Below are 20,147 nucleotides of genomic sequence, written 5' to 3'. Positions count from 1 at the left end.
GTGCTGAAGTGAGATTTGAAGTGAGATACGGTGGGACCAACTGATGAATAGATTAACAGTAGCCACTGGCAGAGGTGAAAGAGATTCTTGCACTGCTTCTATTGGAATGAGCAGAAGCCTGAAAAACAAGATGCAGGATATTTCAGAGACTGCCAGGAGGCATTGCGGTACAAGTAAACACATGGGTTGTGTTAGGGTAGCTAAGAATAGAAATAGGTGCATGTATACTTGCGTGTACACCAATGCTAGGAGTTTAGTAAATAAATTTGATGAATTTGAGGTATTGCTCAAAACATCAAAGGCAGATATTGTTGGGATATCAGAGACGTGGTGTCACACAGATATAAGGAATGCAGAACTGGAATTTGGGGAGTACAACGTCTACAGAAAGGATAGACTGAATAGGAAGGGAGGAGGGGTTATGCTATTGGTTAAGAAATACATAAAATCCGGGGAAGTGAAGCCAGTGGACATCGCTGTGGGAAGTGAAGCCAGTGTCGAGTCAGTTTTTTGTGACATAAGCATTGAGAGATCAAAATTGAGAGTAGGAGTGTGCTATAGGCCTAATGACTCTGATGAGTATAATAAGAAACTGTACAGGGAAATAGAGTGGGCCAGTAAATCAGAGAGTCTTATAATGGGAGATTTTAATTTCCCAGATATTGACTGGAATTTGGGGTTTGGTCACTCACACACTAGCCAGGCTTTTGTGGATTTACTGGATGATTGTTTTCTACATCAGCATGTTCGGGAGGCAACTAGAGGGAGGAATACTCTTGATTTGATCATCAGCAGTGATTCTTAATGCATTAAGAATCTGCAGATAAATGAACCACTAGGTGGCAGTGATCACAGTGTGCTGAAGTGGGATTTACTCAAAGAGGTAACTACCATTAGGGGTAAAGGGAAGGGTTATTGCTTTCGTAAAGGCGACTACGGTGGACTGAGACAGTATTTAAATTCTATACAGTGGGACCAGCTGATGATGTTACCAACAGCAAATTCAAAATGGGAAGCATTCAAAGAACTTATCTTGGAAGCTACTAGGCTTTACATACCAACTAAGAAATATTGTTCAAGGTTTAGGCCTAAATTGATGTCAGATGAACTGATGAGGCATATGTCAGAGAAGAAACATGCATGGGATACATACAATTAACACATGACACAGAAGCCTATGATAGATACAAGTTGATCTGTAACCAAGTTACAAAGGAGGTTAGGCAGGCGAAGGCAGATTACGAGAAATCTTTGGCAAGGGATGCAAAGAAAAACAGCAAAGAGTTCTTTACTTGTGTAAACTCTAGAAGGAAGGGGATGAATCAGATTGGTCCACTTGATATCGATGGGTCAACTGTTGATGATCCTGCTCATGTAGCTAACAAACTAAATGAATATTTTGCATCGACATTCACACATGAGGAGTTATTTAGCGAGGGGAAAGCCAGAGGTGTATTCAACTCTAGTAAGCTAGAGAATCTTGTAATAACTGAGAGTAAAGTGGAGGAGAAATTGTTGAAGATAAACACAAGAAAGGCACCTGGGGTGGATGGGATCTATCCAGTTATATTAAAGGAGGCAGCAAAGGAAGTAAGCAAACCCTTAGCCATAATTATGAGAGCTTCCTTGGACTCAGGGGAGGTACCCACAGACTGGAGATGTGCAAATGTGACCCCAATTCACAAAGGTGGATCAAAGGCTGACACAAGTAATTATAGACCTGTGAGTTTAACTTCTGTTCCAGGAAAATTAATGGGGGCACTAGTTAAAGAAGCACTGCAGGATCATTTAGACAAGACTTCAGTTATAGCTCGGACACAGCATGGTTTTGTTAAGGGGAAGTCTTGCCTGACAAATTTGATTGGATACTATGATGCAGTCACAAAGGAACTGGATGCAGGGAATAACTTTGATATTATATACTTGGATCTTCGAAAGGCTTTTGATACTGCTGCACAAATTCGAGCAGTGTGACATTGGAGGCAAATTGCTGCTGTGGATAAAGGGGTGGTTTGGTTTGGTTTTTTTTTAGGAGCATTAGCAAATAAGGCCATATTGCTCCGGGTTATGCGGTGGTCATTCCCTGACCTTTCCGCATCCTCCGTATTTGGTGGTGACGGGCTCGAACCCTGGTCTAATCAAGAAGCGTGTGCTACGCACTGCTGCTCCTTCCCATCTGGCTATGGAGGCGCCCGGATAAAGGGGTGGCTGAGGGGGAGAAGACAGAGAGTGGTAATCAATGGACACTGCTCGTCGTGGACTAATGTTATTAGTGGAGTCCCTCAGGGCTCAGTGTTGGTTCCATTATTGTTTTCTGTATTCATAAATGATATTGATGATGGTATATCAAGCTTAATGTCGAAGTTTGCAGACGATACAAAGGTAGGCAGGGTTGTCAAGGACACTACTGACACTATGCTGCTGCAACAGAATCTGGAAAGGTTGAGCAGATGGGCTGAGAGGTGGCAAATGAAGTTTAACATTGACAAATGTAAAATACTACACATGGGAAACAGCAACCCCAGAGCAACGTATCAACTCTGTGGTACTACACTGACAGTGGTAGAGAATGAAAGGGACCTAGGGGTGGTTGTGCAGGCAGATATGAAGTTCTCTGAGCAGTGCAGAAGGGCTGCAAGAGTAGCTCATGGTGTATTGTCAATGATATATAGGAATTTTTCTAGCAGGGATAAGGAGGTGATTATTCCCTTGTATAAGGCAATGGTCAGGCCACACCTAGAGTACTGTATTCAGGTCTGGAGGCCTCATTTCAAGAAAGATGTAGAGCTGCTGGAACGAGTACAGAGAAGGGCAACAAGATTAGTGAATGGAACAAAGGTTTGCTCTTACGAAGAAAGGTTTAAGTTTTGCAAATTACAGTGTCTGGAGATTAGGCACCAGCGAGGTGATCTGATAGAGGTGTATAAAGCCTTGAATGGTTTGAGCATGCTCAATGCTGATGGGATTCTTCCTCTCGCTCAGAATAATCACCTGAGAGGGCATAATTCAAATCGAGGAAAGACAGATGTAGGATAGATGTGCGGAAATTTGCCTTTAGCCAGCGGGTGGTTGGTTGATGGAACAGACTTCCATCCCTTGTCGTGGAAGTTGATAGCCTAAATAAGTTTAAGGCTCAGCTGGACAGGTATTTTTAACGAACAGAGGGATGAAGTGGAATTGGTTTTTTTTTTTCTTTTGGCTGATGCTGCAAAAGCTGGCTTTCTTGCATCTAATGCCTCTACTAATGCTAATGCTAATGCTAATGTTACCAACAGCAAATTCAAAATGGGAAGCATTCAAAGAATTAATCTTGGAAGCTACTAGGCTTTTCATACCAACAAACAAATATTGTTTAAGATTTAGGCCTAAATGGATGTCAGATGAACTAATTAGACTTGTGACATAGAAGAAAAATGCATGGGATACATATAAATTAACATGTGACACGGAAGCCTTAGATAGATATAAGCTGGTCTGTAACCAAGTTACAAAAGAGTTTAGGCAGGCGAAGGCAGATTATGAGAAATCTTTGGTAAAGGATGCAAATAAAAACAGCAAAGAGTTCTTTACTTATGTAAACTCTAGAAGGAAGGGGATGAATGAGATTGGTCCACTTGATATTGATGGCTCAACTGTTGATGATCCTGCTTAGGTAGCTAACAAACTAAATGATTATTTTGCATCTACAATCACACATGAGGAGTTATTCAGGGAGGGGAATACCAGAGGTGTATTCAACTCTGTCAGTAAGACAAATAATCTTGTAATAACTGAGAGTAAAGTGGAGGAGAAATTGTTGAAGATAAACATAACAAAGGCACCTGGGGTGGATGGAATCTATCCAGTTATATTAAAGGAGGTAGCAAAGGAAGTAAGCAAACCCTTAGCCATAATCATGAGAGCTTCCTGGGACTCAGGGACAGTACCCATGGTCTGCAGATGTGCAAATGTGACGCCAATCCACAAAGGAGGATCAAACCGATACACAGTTAATTACAGACCTTTTAGTTTAATTTCTGTTCCAGGGAAATTAATGGAGGAACTGGTTAAAGAAGCATTGCAGGATCATCTATACAAGACTTCAGTTATAGTTTGGACACAGCATGGGTTTGTTAAGGGGAAGTCATGTTTGACAAATTTGATTGCATACTATGATGTAGTCACAAAGGAACTGGGTGCAAAAAATAACTTTGATATCATATATTTGGATCTTAGAAAAGCCTTTGATACTGTTGCACATGGAAGACTGCTGCACAAATTGGAGCAGTGTGGCAGTGGAGGCGAATTGCTGCTATGGATAAAGGGATGGTTGAGTGGGACAAGACAGAGAGTGGTAATCAATGGACACTGCTCTTCGTGAACTAATGTTATTAATGGAGTCCCTCAGGGTTCAGTGTTGTTTTTTGTATTTATAAATGATATTGATGATGGTATATCAGGCTTCATGTCCAAGTTTGCAGACGATATGAAGGTTGGTAGGGTTGTTAATGACACTAATGACAGTACACTGCTGCAACAGGATCTAGAAAAGTTGAGCAGATGGGCTGAGAGGTGGAAAATGAAGTTTAACATTGACAAATATAAAGTACTACATATGGGAAGTAGTAATCCCAGAGTAACATATCAACTCTGTGGTACCACGCTGATAGTGGTAGAGAATGAAAAGGACCTGGGGGTAATTGTGCAGGCGGATATGAAGTTTTCTGAGCAGTGGAGACGGTCTGCAAGAGTAGCTCATGGTGTCTTGTCAATGATATAGAGGAATTTTTCTAGCAGGGATAAGGAGGTGATTATCCCCTTGTATAAGGCGAAGGTCAGGCCACACCTTGAGTACTGTATACATGTCTGGAGGACTCATTTTAAGAAGGATGTAGAGCTATTGGAATGAGTGCAGAGAAGGGAAACAAGATTAGTGAACAGAACAAAGAGTTTCTCTTATGAAGAAAGGCTTAAATTTTGCAAATTACAGTGTCTGGAGACTAGGCACCAGCGAGGTGATCTGATTGAGGTGTATAAAGCCTTGAATGGTTTGAGCATGCTCAATGCTAATGGGATTCTTCCTCTTGCTCAGAATAATTGCCTGAGAGGGCATAAATTCAAATTGAGGAAAGAAGGTTGTAGAATAGATGTGCAGAAGTTTGCCTTTAGCTAGCGGGTGGTTGCTTGCTGGAACAAACTTCCATCTGTCGTTGTAGAAGTTGATAGCTTAAATAGATTCAAGGCAGAACTTGGTAAACATTTGGAACGAGGGGATGGGTGAAATAAGGGTTTTTTTAATTTTCTTTTGGCTGATGCTATATAAGCTTGCTTTCTTGCACCATGTGCCCTTGTTAATGCTAATTCTAATATACCACTTTTATGACTTTCTTAAGAAACCACAGTCAATTTCTGTCGTCATCATATTGTATTATTAAGAACATTTGAATTTTGCTGCAATCGTGTGGTATCGATAAAAATGTTCAAATTAAGCATCCACTGTTACAGTAGTAGTTTTGTAGCAGTGTAATAAGTATCAGAAGTGAACTACAAACTATAAATTTAGAGCAATACAACATGTTTTAATAATATCTTACTTTATGTGGTGTAATGTAATCTGAAAGAGCATAATTTTCACTGCTGTTAAATAAGCAGGAATAACATAGTGTCATGATTTTCAATCTCTTAGTTACACGAGTTGTTTTTATATTCAATTTAGACTAAAATCATGACTCAGAATAGAGCAGCAAAGCAAAGGGCTCAATGTAGTGGGAATTAGCATTACTAGAGCCATATGACACAAGAAAGCAAGCATATACACCATCAACCATAAAAATTCCCATTTCACCCATCCATTCACTTCAAAAGTTTTTCCAGTTCTTCCTTGAATTTATTTACGCTATCAACTTCCAAAACAACAGATGGAAGTTTTTTCCAGCAATCAACTACCTGCTGACTAAAGGAAAATTTCCAAACATTTATTGTACAACTGTCTTTCCTCAGGTTCATAATCTGTGCAAGAGGAAGAATCCCATCAGCATTGAGCCTGCTCAAACCATTCAAGGCCTTGTACACCTCAATTCTTGCTGCCCTTCTCTTTTTTTCTTCAAGCAACTCTACATCCTTCCTAAAATGAGGCCTCCAGACCTGTATGCAGTAATCAAGGTGTGGCCCAACTATTGCCTTATACAAAGGGATAATCACCTCCTTATCCTTGCTAGCAAAATTCCTGTATATCACTGACAAGACCCCTTCATCTGCTCTGGCGGCCTGTCTACATTACTCAGAAAACTTAATATTTGACTGTACAATTACCCCCCCCAAGCCTTTTTCGTTCTCCACTACCCTGAGTGTAATACCACACAGTCGGTACATTTCTCTGGGGTTACTGCTGCCTATATGCAGTACGTTGCATTTGTCAATGTTAAACTTCAGTTGCCACTTCTCTGCCTATCTTCCTAACTTTTCTAGATCCTGTTGCAGTAGCATACTGTCATTAACTACCCTGCCATTCTTTGTGTCAAACTTGGACATTAAGCCTGATATACCTTCATCAATATCATTGATAAATATACAAAAAAAAAAACAATGGGCCCAACACTGAACCCTGGGGGACTCTACTAAGAGCATTAGTCCACAAAGAGCAGTGTCCATTTAAGGCGCCTCCGTAGCCAGGTGGGCAGGAGCAGCAGTGCGTAGCACACACTTCTTGATTAGGCTGGGGTTCGAGCCCGTGACCACCAAATATGGAGAATGTGGAAAGGTCAGGGAATGACCACTGCATATTCCTGGAGCAATATGGCCTTAGTTGCTAATGCTACTATAAACCAAATAACAAACAACAGCAGTGTCCACTGATTACCACTCTCTGTCTTCTCCCACTCAACCATCCCTTTAACCATTGTGGCAACTTGCCCTTAATGCCATACTACTACAATTTGTACAGTAGTCTTCCATGTGCATCAGTTTCAAAAGCTTTCCTGAAATCCAAGTACATGATATCAAAATTATTTACTTGGATTTTAGGGTGAATACTTTGGTCTGGGGAAGAACTTCCAAAGGCAATTCTCCAATGAATCAAGAATATGTTATGTGCATTAGAAGTCCTCTATTTCCAAAGCAATCACAAGGAATGACTTTGTAGGTATTTTTTGCAAAGATCAAGATAAGGTTAAGCACACTTGGAGTTCTTAAGGGATGTATATGAGGGCTTGAAAAATAGAGTAGATGCCTGCAAATGATTACAAGAGAAGTAACCATCAAGCATTCGGCTACCTAGTCTAATGCCTGAGCCCATGCTCCAGTACCAAGAGATCCTTAGTCCCACAGAAAGTATTTGTATTAGTAGTAGCAAATGAAGCATGAAAGCAAGATTATAAAGCATTGTCAAAAAAAAAAAAAAAAAAAAAATCCTTCCCACATCATCATCTGCCCATCTCTTCCAGTAATTTATCTACTTCATCATTCAATTTATACAAATTACTGATTTCCACAACAACAGACGGAAGTAGTCCCAGTAACCAATCACTTTCTGGCTGAAGCCAAATTTCTACACATTTATAAAGCAATCATCCTTCCTCGATTTGAATTGATGCTCCCTAACATCTCTATTCTGAGCAAGAGGAATAACACTATCAGCTTGAAAGTGCTCAATCCATTCAAAGATTAAACACCTAAATCAGGCCACTTTGCAGGTGTCTAGTCTCGAGATGCTGTAATTTGTGGAACTGAAGCCTTTCTTGGTAAAGCTTCAGGTCTCCAAATTTTTCACCCTTTTCTTCCCATTATCAATCTTTTTGTTCTTCTCTGCACCAGTTCCAGCAAATATACATCCTTCCTAAAATGAGGCCTCCAGAGCTGTAGACAGTACTCAAGATGTGGCCTAACCATTGCTTTGTACAATGGGATAATCACTTCCTTATCCTTGCTAGCAAAGCTCCTTAATATTATTGACAAAACCCCATGAGCTGTTCTGGCAGCCTGTCTTCACTGCTCAGAGAACTTCATATATGACTGCACAATTACCCACAGGTCTTTTTCATTTTCCAATACTCTGAGTGTAGTATGACACAGTGGTACTACACTAAGGATACTGGAATCTTGGATTCCTGATCTCACATGCAGTACCTTGCATTTGCAAATGTTAAATTCCAACTGCCCTTTCTCATCTCATCTGCCTAATTTTTTTTGATTGTGTTGCAGTAGCATATCTTGATTACTGTCATTAACTACCCTGCCAAGTTTTGTAATCTGGAAACTTAGACATTAAGCCTGATAAGTAACTACAGTTGGTGACTTGATTGTCTGGGAAGTAAGAAATATATAGTGCAAAAAAGGACAGGTGGAACAAGACTATGGTGTATCTGGAACTAATGCATATGATAATAATAAATTATTGAATGTCCATTATACTTGAGAGAACAACAAACAGCTTTCTCTTCACATCCATATTCCTCTAATAGACTTACCTTACAGCAGATCCTTGGAGACCAACAAGATATTAATGACGTTTTTACCTTCCTGAGAATGATAAACAAATATCATCTGATCTTAATCCTCTTTTTTAATATAACAATCATGTACCAAATAAGATTGTAATAGGTGCATTATGGCCTTAGTAGCCCTTGTACCAATAAATCCAACAAACAACAACAGCATATGATAATAATAGTATTTGCAATATAGCACAAGGAAGGCTTTTGCTGCACTAGATGAAAAAAAAAACCAAAAAAAAAAAAAAAACCATGAGTAGATATGAAAATACAAATTATTTGCTTCCTTCCTCACATAGTTAAACTATCCAGCTGACCTTTAAATTTATTCGAACTGTCAGCCTCAATTATCTGCGATGGCAACTTGTTTCAGCTATCAATGACTCGCTAACTAAAAGAAAACTCCCTCCAATCTAATCTAAACCTTGAGTCCTGTAATTTAAATTTATGACCCTAGCTCTGAAATTGTTTAGAACAGTGAGAATTCCACCTTCATTTATTTTAGTAATCTCTCTAAGAGCCTTATAAACCTCAATCAGGTCACTTCTGAGGTGCCTAGTTGTCAAGCTCCGTAGCCCACATAATTGGAGTCTTTCCTCATACAGCCATCCTTCTGCCAATCTCACCATTCGAGTTGCCCATCTCTGAACCCTTTCAAGAAGCTAGATGTCTTTTTTTCAGATGAGGTTTCCACACTTGAACACAGTATTCCAAATGTGGTCTTACAATTGCCTAATACAGTGGGACTATGACCTCCCTATCTCTACCAGATAATGTTCAACAAATCATCAACAGGACACCATGGGCTTTCCTGACTGCCTGTTTACACTATTCAAAAAACTTAATATCGGCCTGTATTGTTACTCCGGGATCCCTTTTCTCCTCCACTGTTTTTAATTCAAATCCACCAAGCATATAATTTATTTGGGGATGCTGTTCCTAAAGTGTAAGACATTGTATTTAGCAGCATTAAAACATAGCTGACATTTCTCTGACAATCTTTTAAGTCGGTTCAAGTTATCCTGAAGGAGCGTTGCTTGGCACTAATCATTAACGACCTTGCCAATATTTATGTCATCTGCAAATTTTATCATCATACCTTCTACCCTTTGTAGATGTCATTTATGAAAATGAGAAACAAGTGGTCCAAGAACCAATCCTTGAGAGATCCTACTCCCAACTTACATCAATCTGAAGAATATCCATTAATCACAACCCTCTGCCTTCTGTCCTGTAGCCACCCAGCAATCCATCTTAGAATATTACTAGTAATCCCAACCTATTCAAGCTTAATAGGTTGGTATTACTAAACAGGTGGGTATATGGGATGTGTTAGAGTGGCTGGGAATAGGAATAGGTGCATGTATACTTGCATGTATACCAATGCTAGAAGTATAGTAAATAAATTTGATGAATTTGAAGTGTTGGTCAAGACATCAAAGGCAGATATTGTTGGGATATCAGAGACGTGGTGTCACACAGATATAAGGAATGCCGAATTGGAATTTGGGGAGTACAATGTGTACAGAAAGGATAGACAGGATAGGAAGGGAGGAGGTGTTATGCTGTTAATAAAGAAAAACATAAAATCAAAAGAAGTGCATCCAGTTGATATAGATGAACAGTGCACTGTTGAGTCAGTTTGGTGTGACATAAGCACTGCGAAAGCAAAAATTAGAGTAGGAGTGTGTTATAGGCCTAATGACTCGAATGAGTACAATGAACAATTGTACAGAGAAATAGAGTGGGCTAGTAATTCGGAATGTCTTATAAAGGGGGATTTTAACTTCCCAGATATTGACTGGAACTTGTGGGTTGGGCACTCACACACTAGTCAGACTTTTGTGGATTTATTGGATGATTGTTTTCTGCAGCAGCATGTTCAAGAGGCAACCAGAGAAAGTAATACTCTTGATCTGGTTATCAGCAGTGATCATTCATGTATTAGGAATTTGCAGATAAAAGAACCACTAAGTGGCAGTGATCACAGTGTACTGACGTGGGATTTACTTAAAGATTTAATTACCATCAGGGGGTAAAGGAAAGGGTTTTTGCTTCCGTAAAGGCGAGTACAGTGGTCTCCGATAGTTTTTAAATTCTGTACAGTGGGATCAACTGACGATGTTACCAACAGTAAATTCTAAGTGGGAAGCATTCAAGGAATTAATCGTGGAAGCTACTAAAAGTTTCATACCTATTAAGAAATATTGTTCAAGGTTTAGGCCTAAATGGTTGTCAAATGAACTAATGAGACTCGTAACAGAGAAGAAAAATGCATGGGATGCATATAAATTATCAAGCGACTCAGAAGCCTATGGCAGATATAAGTTAATCTGTAATCAGGTCACAAAGGAGGTTCGGCAGGCGAAGGCAGATTACGAGAAATCCATGGCAAAAGATGCTAAGAAAAACAGCAAGGATTTCTTTACTTATATAAACTCTAAAAGGAAAGGGATGAATCTGATTGGTCCACTTGACATTGATGGTTCGACTGTTGATGATCCTGCTCAGATAGCAAACAAACTGAATGAGTATTTTGCATCTACATTCACACGTGAGGAATTATTAAGGTTTGAAAATGGCAGAAGGTTATCAAATTGTAGCAGGGTGCTTAATGATCTTGTAATAACTGAGAGCAAAGTGGAAGAGAAATTGTTGAAGTTAAACGTAAGAAAAGCACCTGGGGTGGATGGGATCTATCCAGTTATATTAAAGGAGGAGGCAAAGCAACTAAGCAAACCCTTAGCCATAATTATGAGAGCATCCTTGGACTCAGGGGAGGTTCCCACGGACTGGAGATGTGCAAATGTATGCCCAATTCACAAAGGGGGATCGAAGGGTGACACGAGTAATTACAGACCAGTTAGTTTAACTTCTGTTCCGGGTAAAATAATGGAGTCGCTGGTTAAAGATGCATTGCAGGATCATCTAGACAAGACTGCAGCAATAATTCAGACACAGCATGGGTTTGTTAAGGGAAAGTCTTGTCTGACAAATTTGATAGGATATTATGATGTGGTTACAAAGGAACTGTATGCAAAAAATAATTTTGATATCATATATTTGGATTTCAGGAAAGCTTTTGACACTGTTGTGCATGGAAGACTATTGTACAAATTGGAGCAGAATGGTATTAAGGGTAAGTTGCTACAATGGATAAAAGGATGTTAAGTGGGAGAAGACAGAGGGTGGCAATCAATGGGTGCTGCTCTTCTTGGACTAATGTTATTAGTGGAGTCCCACAGGGTTCGGTGTTAGGTCCTCTGTATAAGGCAATGGTCAGGCCACGCCTTGAGTACTGCGTACAGGTCTGGAGGCCTCATTTTAGGAAGGATGTAGATTTACTTGAGCGTGTACAGAGAAGGGCAACAAGATTGGTGAGGGGAATGAAGGGATCCTCTTACCAAGAGAGGCTTAAGTTCTGCAAATTGCAGTGGCTGGAGACTAGGCACCTGTGCGGTGATCTGATTGAGGTATATAAGGCCTTGAATGGGTTGAGCACGCTGAATTCTGATGGGATCCTTCCACTTGTTCAGATTACGAACCTAAGGGGGCATAAATTCAAATTAAGAAAAGACAGATGTAGAATAGATGTGCTGGAACAAACTTCCATCTGTCGTTGTGGAAGTTGATAGGTTGAATAAATTTAAGGAGGAACTGGACAGGCATTTGGTGTGATTTTTTTTTTTTTTTTTTTTGGCTGATGCTGCATAAGCTCATACATTTGCTTTCTTGCATCACATGCCACTACTACTACTACTACTACTACTAATCTCTCGTGAGGTACTGAGTCAAATGCTTCCTACACCCAGTGGACACGGGTCTGATCTCATTGGCTTTCTTCTTCATTATATTCACATACATCAAAAATTTCTTGTCCCCATTCTTTGCTCTTTTAGCCAATGCGTTCTCATATGCAGCATTGGCCTCTCTAACCTTATTTTTGGATTAACTTGTACCCATTGTGGGCTTCTGTACTTTTTATCGCTCTGTAACTGTCCCATGCTATCTATTCCTGCTCTATTTGACCGGCCAGCTCTGCATTCACCTATTTAGCATCTTTATCCTGAAATATTTTCTTAAAGGTATGTATATGTTCACAATTTCTGTGATTTTTGCTTTAAAAGTATTTCATAATTCAAATGTATTTGCTATCCCTTGGCAATCTGCCCAATTTACAGATGCTAGATAGTGCTTTAAACTGTCAAAGTCCCCTCTTCTGAAGTTAAAACCTGTACCTTTACCTTTAGCTACTACAAAATCTTTTTTCATCTTCTGACGATTGCATGATCACTTCCTGACAATGGTTTCTGTATTTTAAGCTCATTAATGTCATTTAATTCATGAGTAATGATGACTTTTGAATATTCTGATCCCTAGTACTTTCTCTAACATGTTGGTACAAATATTAATCATCTAGTTTATTTAGAATAATTTTCTTCAAGGTGAGTTTCCCTCCCACATATTCCAATCAATCGGGGACAGATCCAAGTCACTAATAATAAGACATTTGCTCTTGCTTGCCCATTCCATCTGCATATAAAGACTCTCGTCATACTTTTCAGTCTTCTGGTCTGTAGATTACTTCCACTCATTATACCTTTACTTCCAACTAATTCACACCGCACAGATCCTATGCTGATCTTCTCCAATCCTTCCTATAATTTTGGCATATAGGTTTCCAGTTCTATATGAAAAACTCAAGATTTAGTTTAACTGGTTTTTAATCCACTGATTTAATCATCAATGGAATAAACTACACTTTGTCTTTGCTAGCAAAGTTCCTACATATCAGTGACAGAACCCAATGAGCTGTCTTAGTAGCTTATCTGCAGTGATCAGAGAACCTTGGATTTTAGCAATGCAGTTCAGCAAGTCATATATGAGTGCTTCTAATATCCCCCCTAATGAAACATATTGATAATAAGCAAATCAAACTTACTTTGCTTAAATTTTGTATGCTCAAATACTCAAGGATTGAAAAGTATGAGATGATTTATAATAGGGTATTTATTGTATTATTTCATAAAGAGGAACAGTGGTTTTAAATGGATGTGGGAAGAATGCACTTTATATATAATGCATTCTATACATATCCACTTAAAATTTTATGTCATACTGAATATGAATAGACTTTTATTGTGTAATGACAAACATGATAACAATAATATTAATTCATATTTTATAGTTTATAATTTCCATCCATAAAACAGAGATTCATAAATTCTTGAATGCAAAAACCTACGACAAAGGGATTCCTGTTCATCTGAAGAATCTCCACAGTCATCATCTCCATCACAAAGGAAATCATGTCGAATACACACCTAAAAAAAAAAAAACATGTAGCATGTAGCTAGACAGTTAATTTTTAATTTCAAAACAAAACACAACTTGTTAGAAATTATACAACAATCCCTGTTCAGCAAGATATAGTATGCATGAGAGTAAAAAGACATTAATCTTTTAACATCCTATAAAAGAAATGTAATTGATTTTAATTACTACAGCAGAGTTGCTGCTATCTTCATATCAATAGAACAGAATAGAATTCTGAAATAGGCTGATCATTATTTAGCTGCATACATTATATTACTCATATTATATTACATCATATTCAGCTGCATATATTATGTCACTATTTGAATCTGAATATGGTAAATAAACCTTATATTTTAAAATTTGGTATGGTCTAGTTACTAGATGCTAAATATCTGGGTTTCTCTGAATAAACTAAAATAATAATGCATAAATAATACAGTATTTGCTTAATCTGTGTTTTTCTGTTATAAACAATGCTAGTGATGACACTGTTAACCATTATGAGGTTAATGAGCAGCTACACATCATAGGATATTATGATGTGGTTACAAAGGAACTGGATGCAAAAAATAATTTTGATATCATATATTTGGATTTCAGGAAAGCTTTTGACACTGTTGTGCATGGAAGACTATTGTACAAATTGGAGCAGAATGGTATTAAGGGTAGGTTGCTACAATGGATAAAAGGATGGTTGAATGGGAGAAGACATAGGGTGGTAATTAATGGGTGCTGCTCTTCGTGGACTAATGTTATTAGTGGAGTCCCACAGTGTTCGGTTTTGGGTCCTCTGTCGTTTTGTATATTTATCAATGATATTGATGAAGGTATATCAGGCTTAGTGTCGAAGTTTGCAGATGATACAAAGGTTGGCAGGGTTGTTAATGACAATAATGGCAGTGTGCTACTGCAACAGGATCTAGATAATTTGGGCAGATGGGCTAAGAAGTGGCAACTGAAGTTTAACCTTGAAAAATGCAAAGTACTGCATATGGGGAAAAGCAACCCCCAGAGAAATGTACCAACTGTGTGGTACTACACTTAAGGTGGTAGAAAATGAAAAAGACCTGGGAGTAATTGTGCAGTCAGATATGAAGTTTTCTGAGCAATGCAGACAGGCTGCCTGGGCAGGTCATGGGGTTTTGTCAATGATATATAGGAATTTTACTAGCAGGGAGAAGGAGGTGATTGTCCCTCTGTATAAGGCAATGGTCAGGCCACGCCTTGAGTACTGTGTACAGGTCTGGAGGCTTCATTTTAGGAAGGATGAAGATCTGCTGGAACAGGTGCAGAGAAGGGCAACCAGATTGTGAAGGAAACAAAAGAGTGCTCTTACCTAGAAAGGCTTTAGTTCTGCAAATTGCAGCATCTCAAGATAGGTACCTGTGGGGAGAGCTGATTTAGGTGTTTAAAGCTTTGAATGGATTGAATAAGCTGAATGGTAATGGTATTCTTCCAATTGTTGAGACTACACACATGAGGGGGCATAAATTTGAGGAAGGATGGTTGCAGGATGGATGTGCAAAGTTTGCCTTTAGCCAGTGAGTGGTTTATTGTTGGAACAGACATTCATCTGTTGTTGAGGAAGTGGATGGGTTGAATAAATTCAAGGAGAAATAGACAAATTCTTGGAGGGTATGGATGGATGAACTTTTTTATTTATTTATATTTTTTTGTTATATAAGCTTGCTTTCTTGCATCATTTGCCATTACTACTACTACTACTGGCAGATTTAAATATGAGTGAGATGTAGGAAATAATTTTAATGTTGTTTATTTGATTTTGGCAAAACATTTGATTCAGTTCCATATAAGATTATTGTATAAGCTGGAACAGCTTGAGATCATAAAGAAGATCCTTAGATGGACGGCATGGTACAGGAGGCAGAGGGTGGTGATTAATCATTACTCTTCAGATTGGTCTAGCATGAAAAGTGGGGTTCCCCAAGGATTGGCACTAGGACTACTGTTGTTTCTGATTTTCTAAAATGACATTGGTGAAAGAATAAAGGGCATGATTTAATTGCAGATAATATCAAGATTAAGATATCAATTAATTATCAGTGCTAAGCAGTGCTTCTTCAGAATAATTCAGATAGGTTTCAGTAATGTTCAGAAAAGTGCTATGTTTTAGTGCAGCAAAATGCATGGTTTTACACTTGGGTAATAGTAATCCCAAAATAACTCATGCTTGGAAGAAAGGGATTTTGGGATTACAATATAGGCATATACGAAATTCTTCAGTGCAGTGCAGAAAGGTGGCAAGGATGGTCCTTGGTGTTCTATTAATGATTTATCAAACCTTTGCCTGGAGAGAGAGAGAGAGAGAGAGAGAGGGAGGTCATAATCTCACTGTAAGGCTGAATGCAGAACAGAATGTTCAAATGAGAAGGCCACCAAAACGATGTTGAGTTTCTGGAAAGACAGGCAACCCACTTGGTGAGATCTGAAAAGGGTACCCATACGAGGAAAGACTTCAAGTATGTGGGCTACAGAGCTTCGAAACTAGGTACTTTAGAGGGAACCTAATTGAAGTGTGTAAGGCTCTGAGGGGGGAAAGCAAAACGAAACTATAAATGACTAAAAACTGTACATCTTTCACTAGAATTAATCATCTTAAAGAAAAGCAAAATAATAAAAAAAATGTTATGCGAATGCTTATGCAAAAATTTTGAGTATCAACACTTTTAAGGTCACCAGATTGCTGGTGACCAAAAAAATGTTACATAAGGAAGCACTTAGTGCATATTACAAGCCATTTAATATCTTTTGAAAAAAAATTATATATTATATAAAAAAAAAAATAATAATAGTCTTTACCATATTGCAAGGAAGCCACAGGCTTTTACAGCACTAACCAAAAAAAAAAAAGTAGATAAGAAAATACAAATTATGTACTTCCTTCCTCAACATAGGTAACTATCCAGTTGACTTTGAATTTATTTAAACTGTCAGCCTCAACTACCTGTAAAGGCAACTTGTTCCAGCAATCAATAATTTACTGGCTAAAAGAAAACTTCCTACAATCTAGTCTAAACTTCTTTGCCTGTAATTTTAATTTATGATCCTTGGTTCTGGAATTCTCTATAATTCTCTTTTACTAACCCCCCCCCCCTCTCAGAGCCTTACAAAGTTCAATCAGGTCACTTCTGAGGCAACTGGTTGCCAATTCCAAATGTAGTCTTACAATTGCCTTACACAGAGGAATTATGACCCTTAAAGCTCAATAAGACAATGTTTGATAAATCATCAATAGGACACCATGGTATTTCCTGGCTGCCAGTTTACACTGTACAGAAAACTTCATATCCATATTGTAACTCCAAGGTCCCTTTCTTCCACTATTTTTTTAATTCAACTTTTTAATTAAAGTTTAATTAAAATTTAATTTAATTTAGTTAATTTTAACTTAAAAAAAATAACTGACCTAATTATAGAAATTTTAATTAGGTCAGTTATTAGAGTAAATGCCTTTTTTTTTTTTCTTTTTTAACAGCCATACTTCTCAAATTTTAATGCAGTTAATGATGCAGTTTGAAAATGAGGGTGAAATTTTTGCTGTTGTAAATGATTCCAGAACTAGGGGCCCTAATTCGAATTATGGGGTAAGAGGTTTAAATTGAATTGTAGGATTTTTTTTTTTTTTTTTTTTTGAGCCAAGGAGTTGTTAATTACTCAAATACATCCTCCATGGGCAGTTGAATCTGACAGCTTGAGGAAATTTAAAAGTCAGCAAGGCTGGTACCTACATGAAGAGAGAATCACATAAGTAGTTTATTTATTTATTCTTATATTTTTAATTAATTATTATTTTTTTTTTTGATGGTGTAGCAAAAACCTAGGACATCCTTGTGCTATATGGCTAATACTAAAGGCTTCTGAGACATATTTTTATAGGAAAATTTTTCTTATTTTTTGCTGTAGAACATGCTCCTTCATTTGTTTCATGCAATTTTTAAAATTTTTAAAAACCTGTATAGTCAGAAAGTTATATATTAAAAAGTTTTTAACCCTCCAGTACATTGTCCAAAAAATCATGAATTTGATGCATTTTATACATCATCATTAGTTTTTTTTTGATAAAAATTAGAAATGGTCAAACTGTGCATCTCTAATTAGTATTAATCACTTTAAATAAAAAAATAGTCACTAATCAGAAACAGATACAATAAACAGTTACATAATAATTTAACTATTTATGCAAATGCTTATGTAAAAATTTTGAGTACCAACAAAGATGGTTATATTAGTGGACCTAAAACATGTTACATAAGGAAGAATTAAGTGTATTTTACTTGCCATTCAATATATTTCGAAGAAACAAATATTTTAAGTTTAATTTTTTTTTTTTGATGTACAAAATACACCAGTGCATCTGCTCATGGGTTAATTAAAAAAAAAAAAAAACTTAATTTATATATTTTGTTTTGATACCTATAAGAATTAATAAGTTAGGTAGCTCATTTTTTGCTGGGGTAACTTTGAATTGCATGGGCTCAGCTTAACAAGACTTGGATTACTGAGAATCTATTGTATATATTTATGAAGTATTTATTCATGTTTTGTCAGATATGTAAAATATCTTACATCATCACTTTGTATTTATGACACTAATTAGATAATATATATTTATTCAAGTCTTCCATTTTCTTTATATACCCAAGATAATTTCATTCAAAAATTATTACAACCTTTCTTATTAGGAAAATATTTCTATATGTATTTAAAGTATTAGAAGATGAAATGATATATAGTGTAAAAGGCATCGTTTTAATTGTAAGCGTTTTAAATAACGCTTCTCTAGTAGAGAAGACTTATTTCTTTGAAGTAGTGCAATACCAGCTATCTCACTGTGAAGGCACCCACAATATGAGATACAATTAAAACGATGCCTTTTACTCTACATACATAGTTCAAATTTATGAGTAAACTATGGTGTTTCTACACCGATATTATATAGTTAATTACCTAAACTCATAATAAATTATACCTTGTGCATTTCATCTTCTAATACATCATTATTTATACACCATTTGGCATCTCTCACATTGTGGAAATAACTTCGCAACTGTGATGGGAAGTTGCATTACCGGGGTACCTGCCCACTCACTGATGATGAAGCCCACCCACCGATGAAAGGCCAACAAGCCTTGAAACGGTCACCAGGGGAGCCTGATATTCACGGAGTTTCCAAGAATAGGTAACAACAGTCTTCTCTACTGGGGAAGCGTTGCCTATTCAAGGAATTTATTAGTTTTTGAGTGGTGTGAGTTGGAAGAGTTACTGTCCCTTTCATTCTTCTACACCGTTTCTTTTCTTCTTCCACTCCTACTATAACTTTCCCTCTACTTTTTGCTTTTCTAAGTCTAATAAGGATAAGTGGATAGTAGAGTTATTATTCCACACATATACAAACTAGCTATAATTCATTTGTTTGGTTTAATAGATCTGGTCCAACGGTTTTTTTTTTTACATTAAATTCACACCTAGCTTTGAAACGATCATCTTGGGTGGTGGTATCCACTGAAAATAAATAACAGTAGTCTTCACTACTAGAGAAACATTATTTATTTGAAGTAGTGCAATATCAGTTATCTCGTTGTGAAGGCACCCACAATATGAAATACAATTAAAACGATGTTTTTTACACTATATACGTAGTTCAAATTTATGGGTAAACTATGGTGTTTCTACACCGATATTATATATATATTTAAAGAAAAAATAAAACACAAAGTCAGCTTAGTTCTGCAATATGAGCCATGTGCATATAGAAACACATACAGTTGAACCTCTATATAACGAAATCAATCATTCGTTGAAAAAACAGAAATATTACCTTTTCAACAATGAAAAATATTGTCAACATTTAGAAATATAGTAAAAGATGGGAAAATAGAAATAAGTGGGAATGAATAAATTTTCTAACATTTTAAAACAATTAATTTATTAATAAATAAATATTAAGAAATGACTACTTGCATGATGCACACAATATATTAGTATACTTTTAAGAATTATTTCATAAAATATTTGGTTATCTTTTGTTGTACACTCAATTTTACGTCATTCATAAAAATGTTTATAGATTCAAATATATTTTGTGGCATTGTTTTCTTCACACTGAGGGTCTCGACTCAAAGTTTTAAATGCTGCTAACATTTCATGTTTGGAAGGTTTAATATTGCCTTCATTTTCATCCAACTTGTTGTCGATATTGTCACTAGTTCTCTGAATACTCCCAAAATGCTGGAGTCTCTTGGATATTCAGCTACTATGACATCATTATCAACTACTAAAAATTCTTCAAGAACAATTTATTCCACCGATCAAACCTCTTGCTTGGAGTTCTTTCCAAGA

The 20,147-nt window shown here is 37.1% G+C and overlaps 1 protein-coding gene across 1 annotated transcript in view; it reads right to left on the bottom strand.

Annotated features, from left to right (window-relative positions):
• mgl (low-density lipoprotein receptor-related protein megalin) overlaps nt 1-20,147 on the bottom strand; it is a 1,043,262-nt gene that overhangs the window by 154,737 nt on the left and 868,378 nt on the right. The window contains exon 66 of the mRNA XM_090381453.1: nt 13,714-13,792. Coding sequence (XP_090237579.1) covers nt 13,714-13,792 — 79 coding nt within the window. The remainder of the gene's footprint in view (nt 1-13,713; nt 13,793-20,147) is intronic.

Source organism: Mastigoproctus giganteus, chromosome 9 (assembly GCF_048544385.1).
Source record: "Mastigoproctus giganteus isolate SK-2022 chromosome 9, ASM4854438v1, whole genome shotgun sequence".
NCBI classification, from domain to species: domain Eukaryota; kingdom Metazoa; phylum Arthropoda; class Arachnida; order Uropygi; family Thelyphonidae; genus Mastigoproctus; species Mastigoproctus giganteus.
This window is presented reverse-complemented; position numbering and strand designations above follow the sequence as displayed.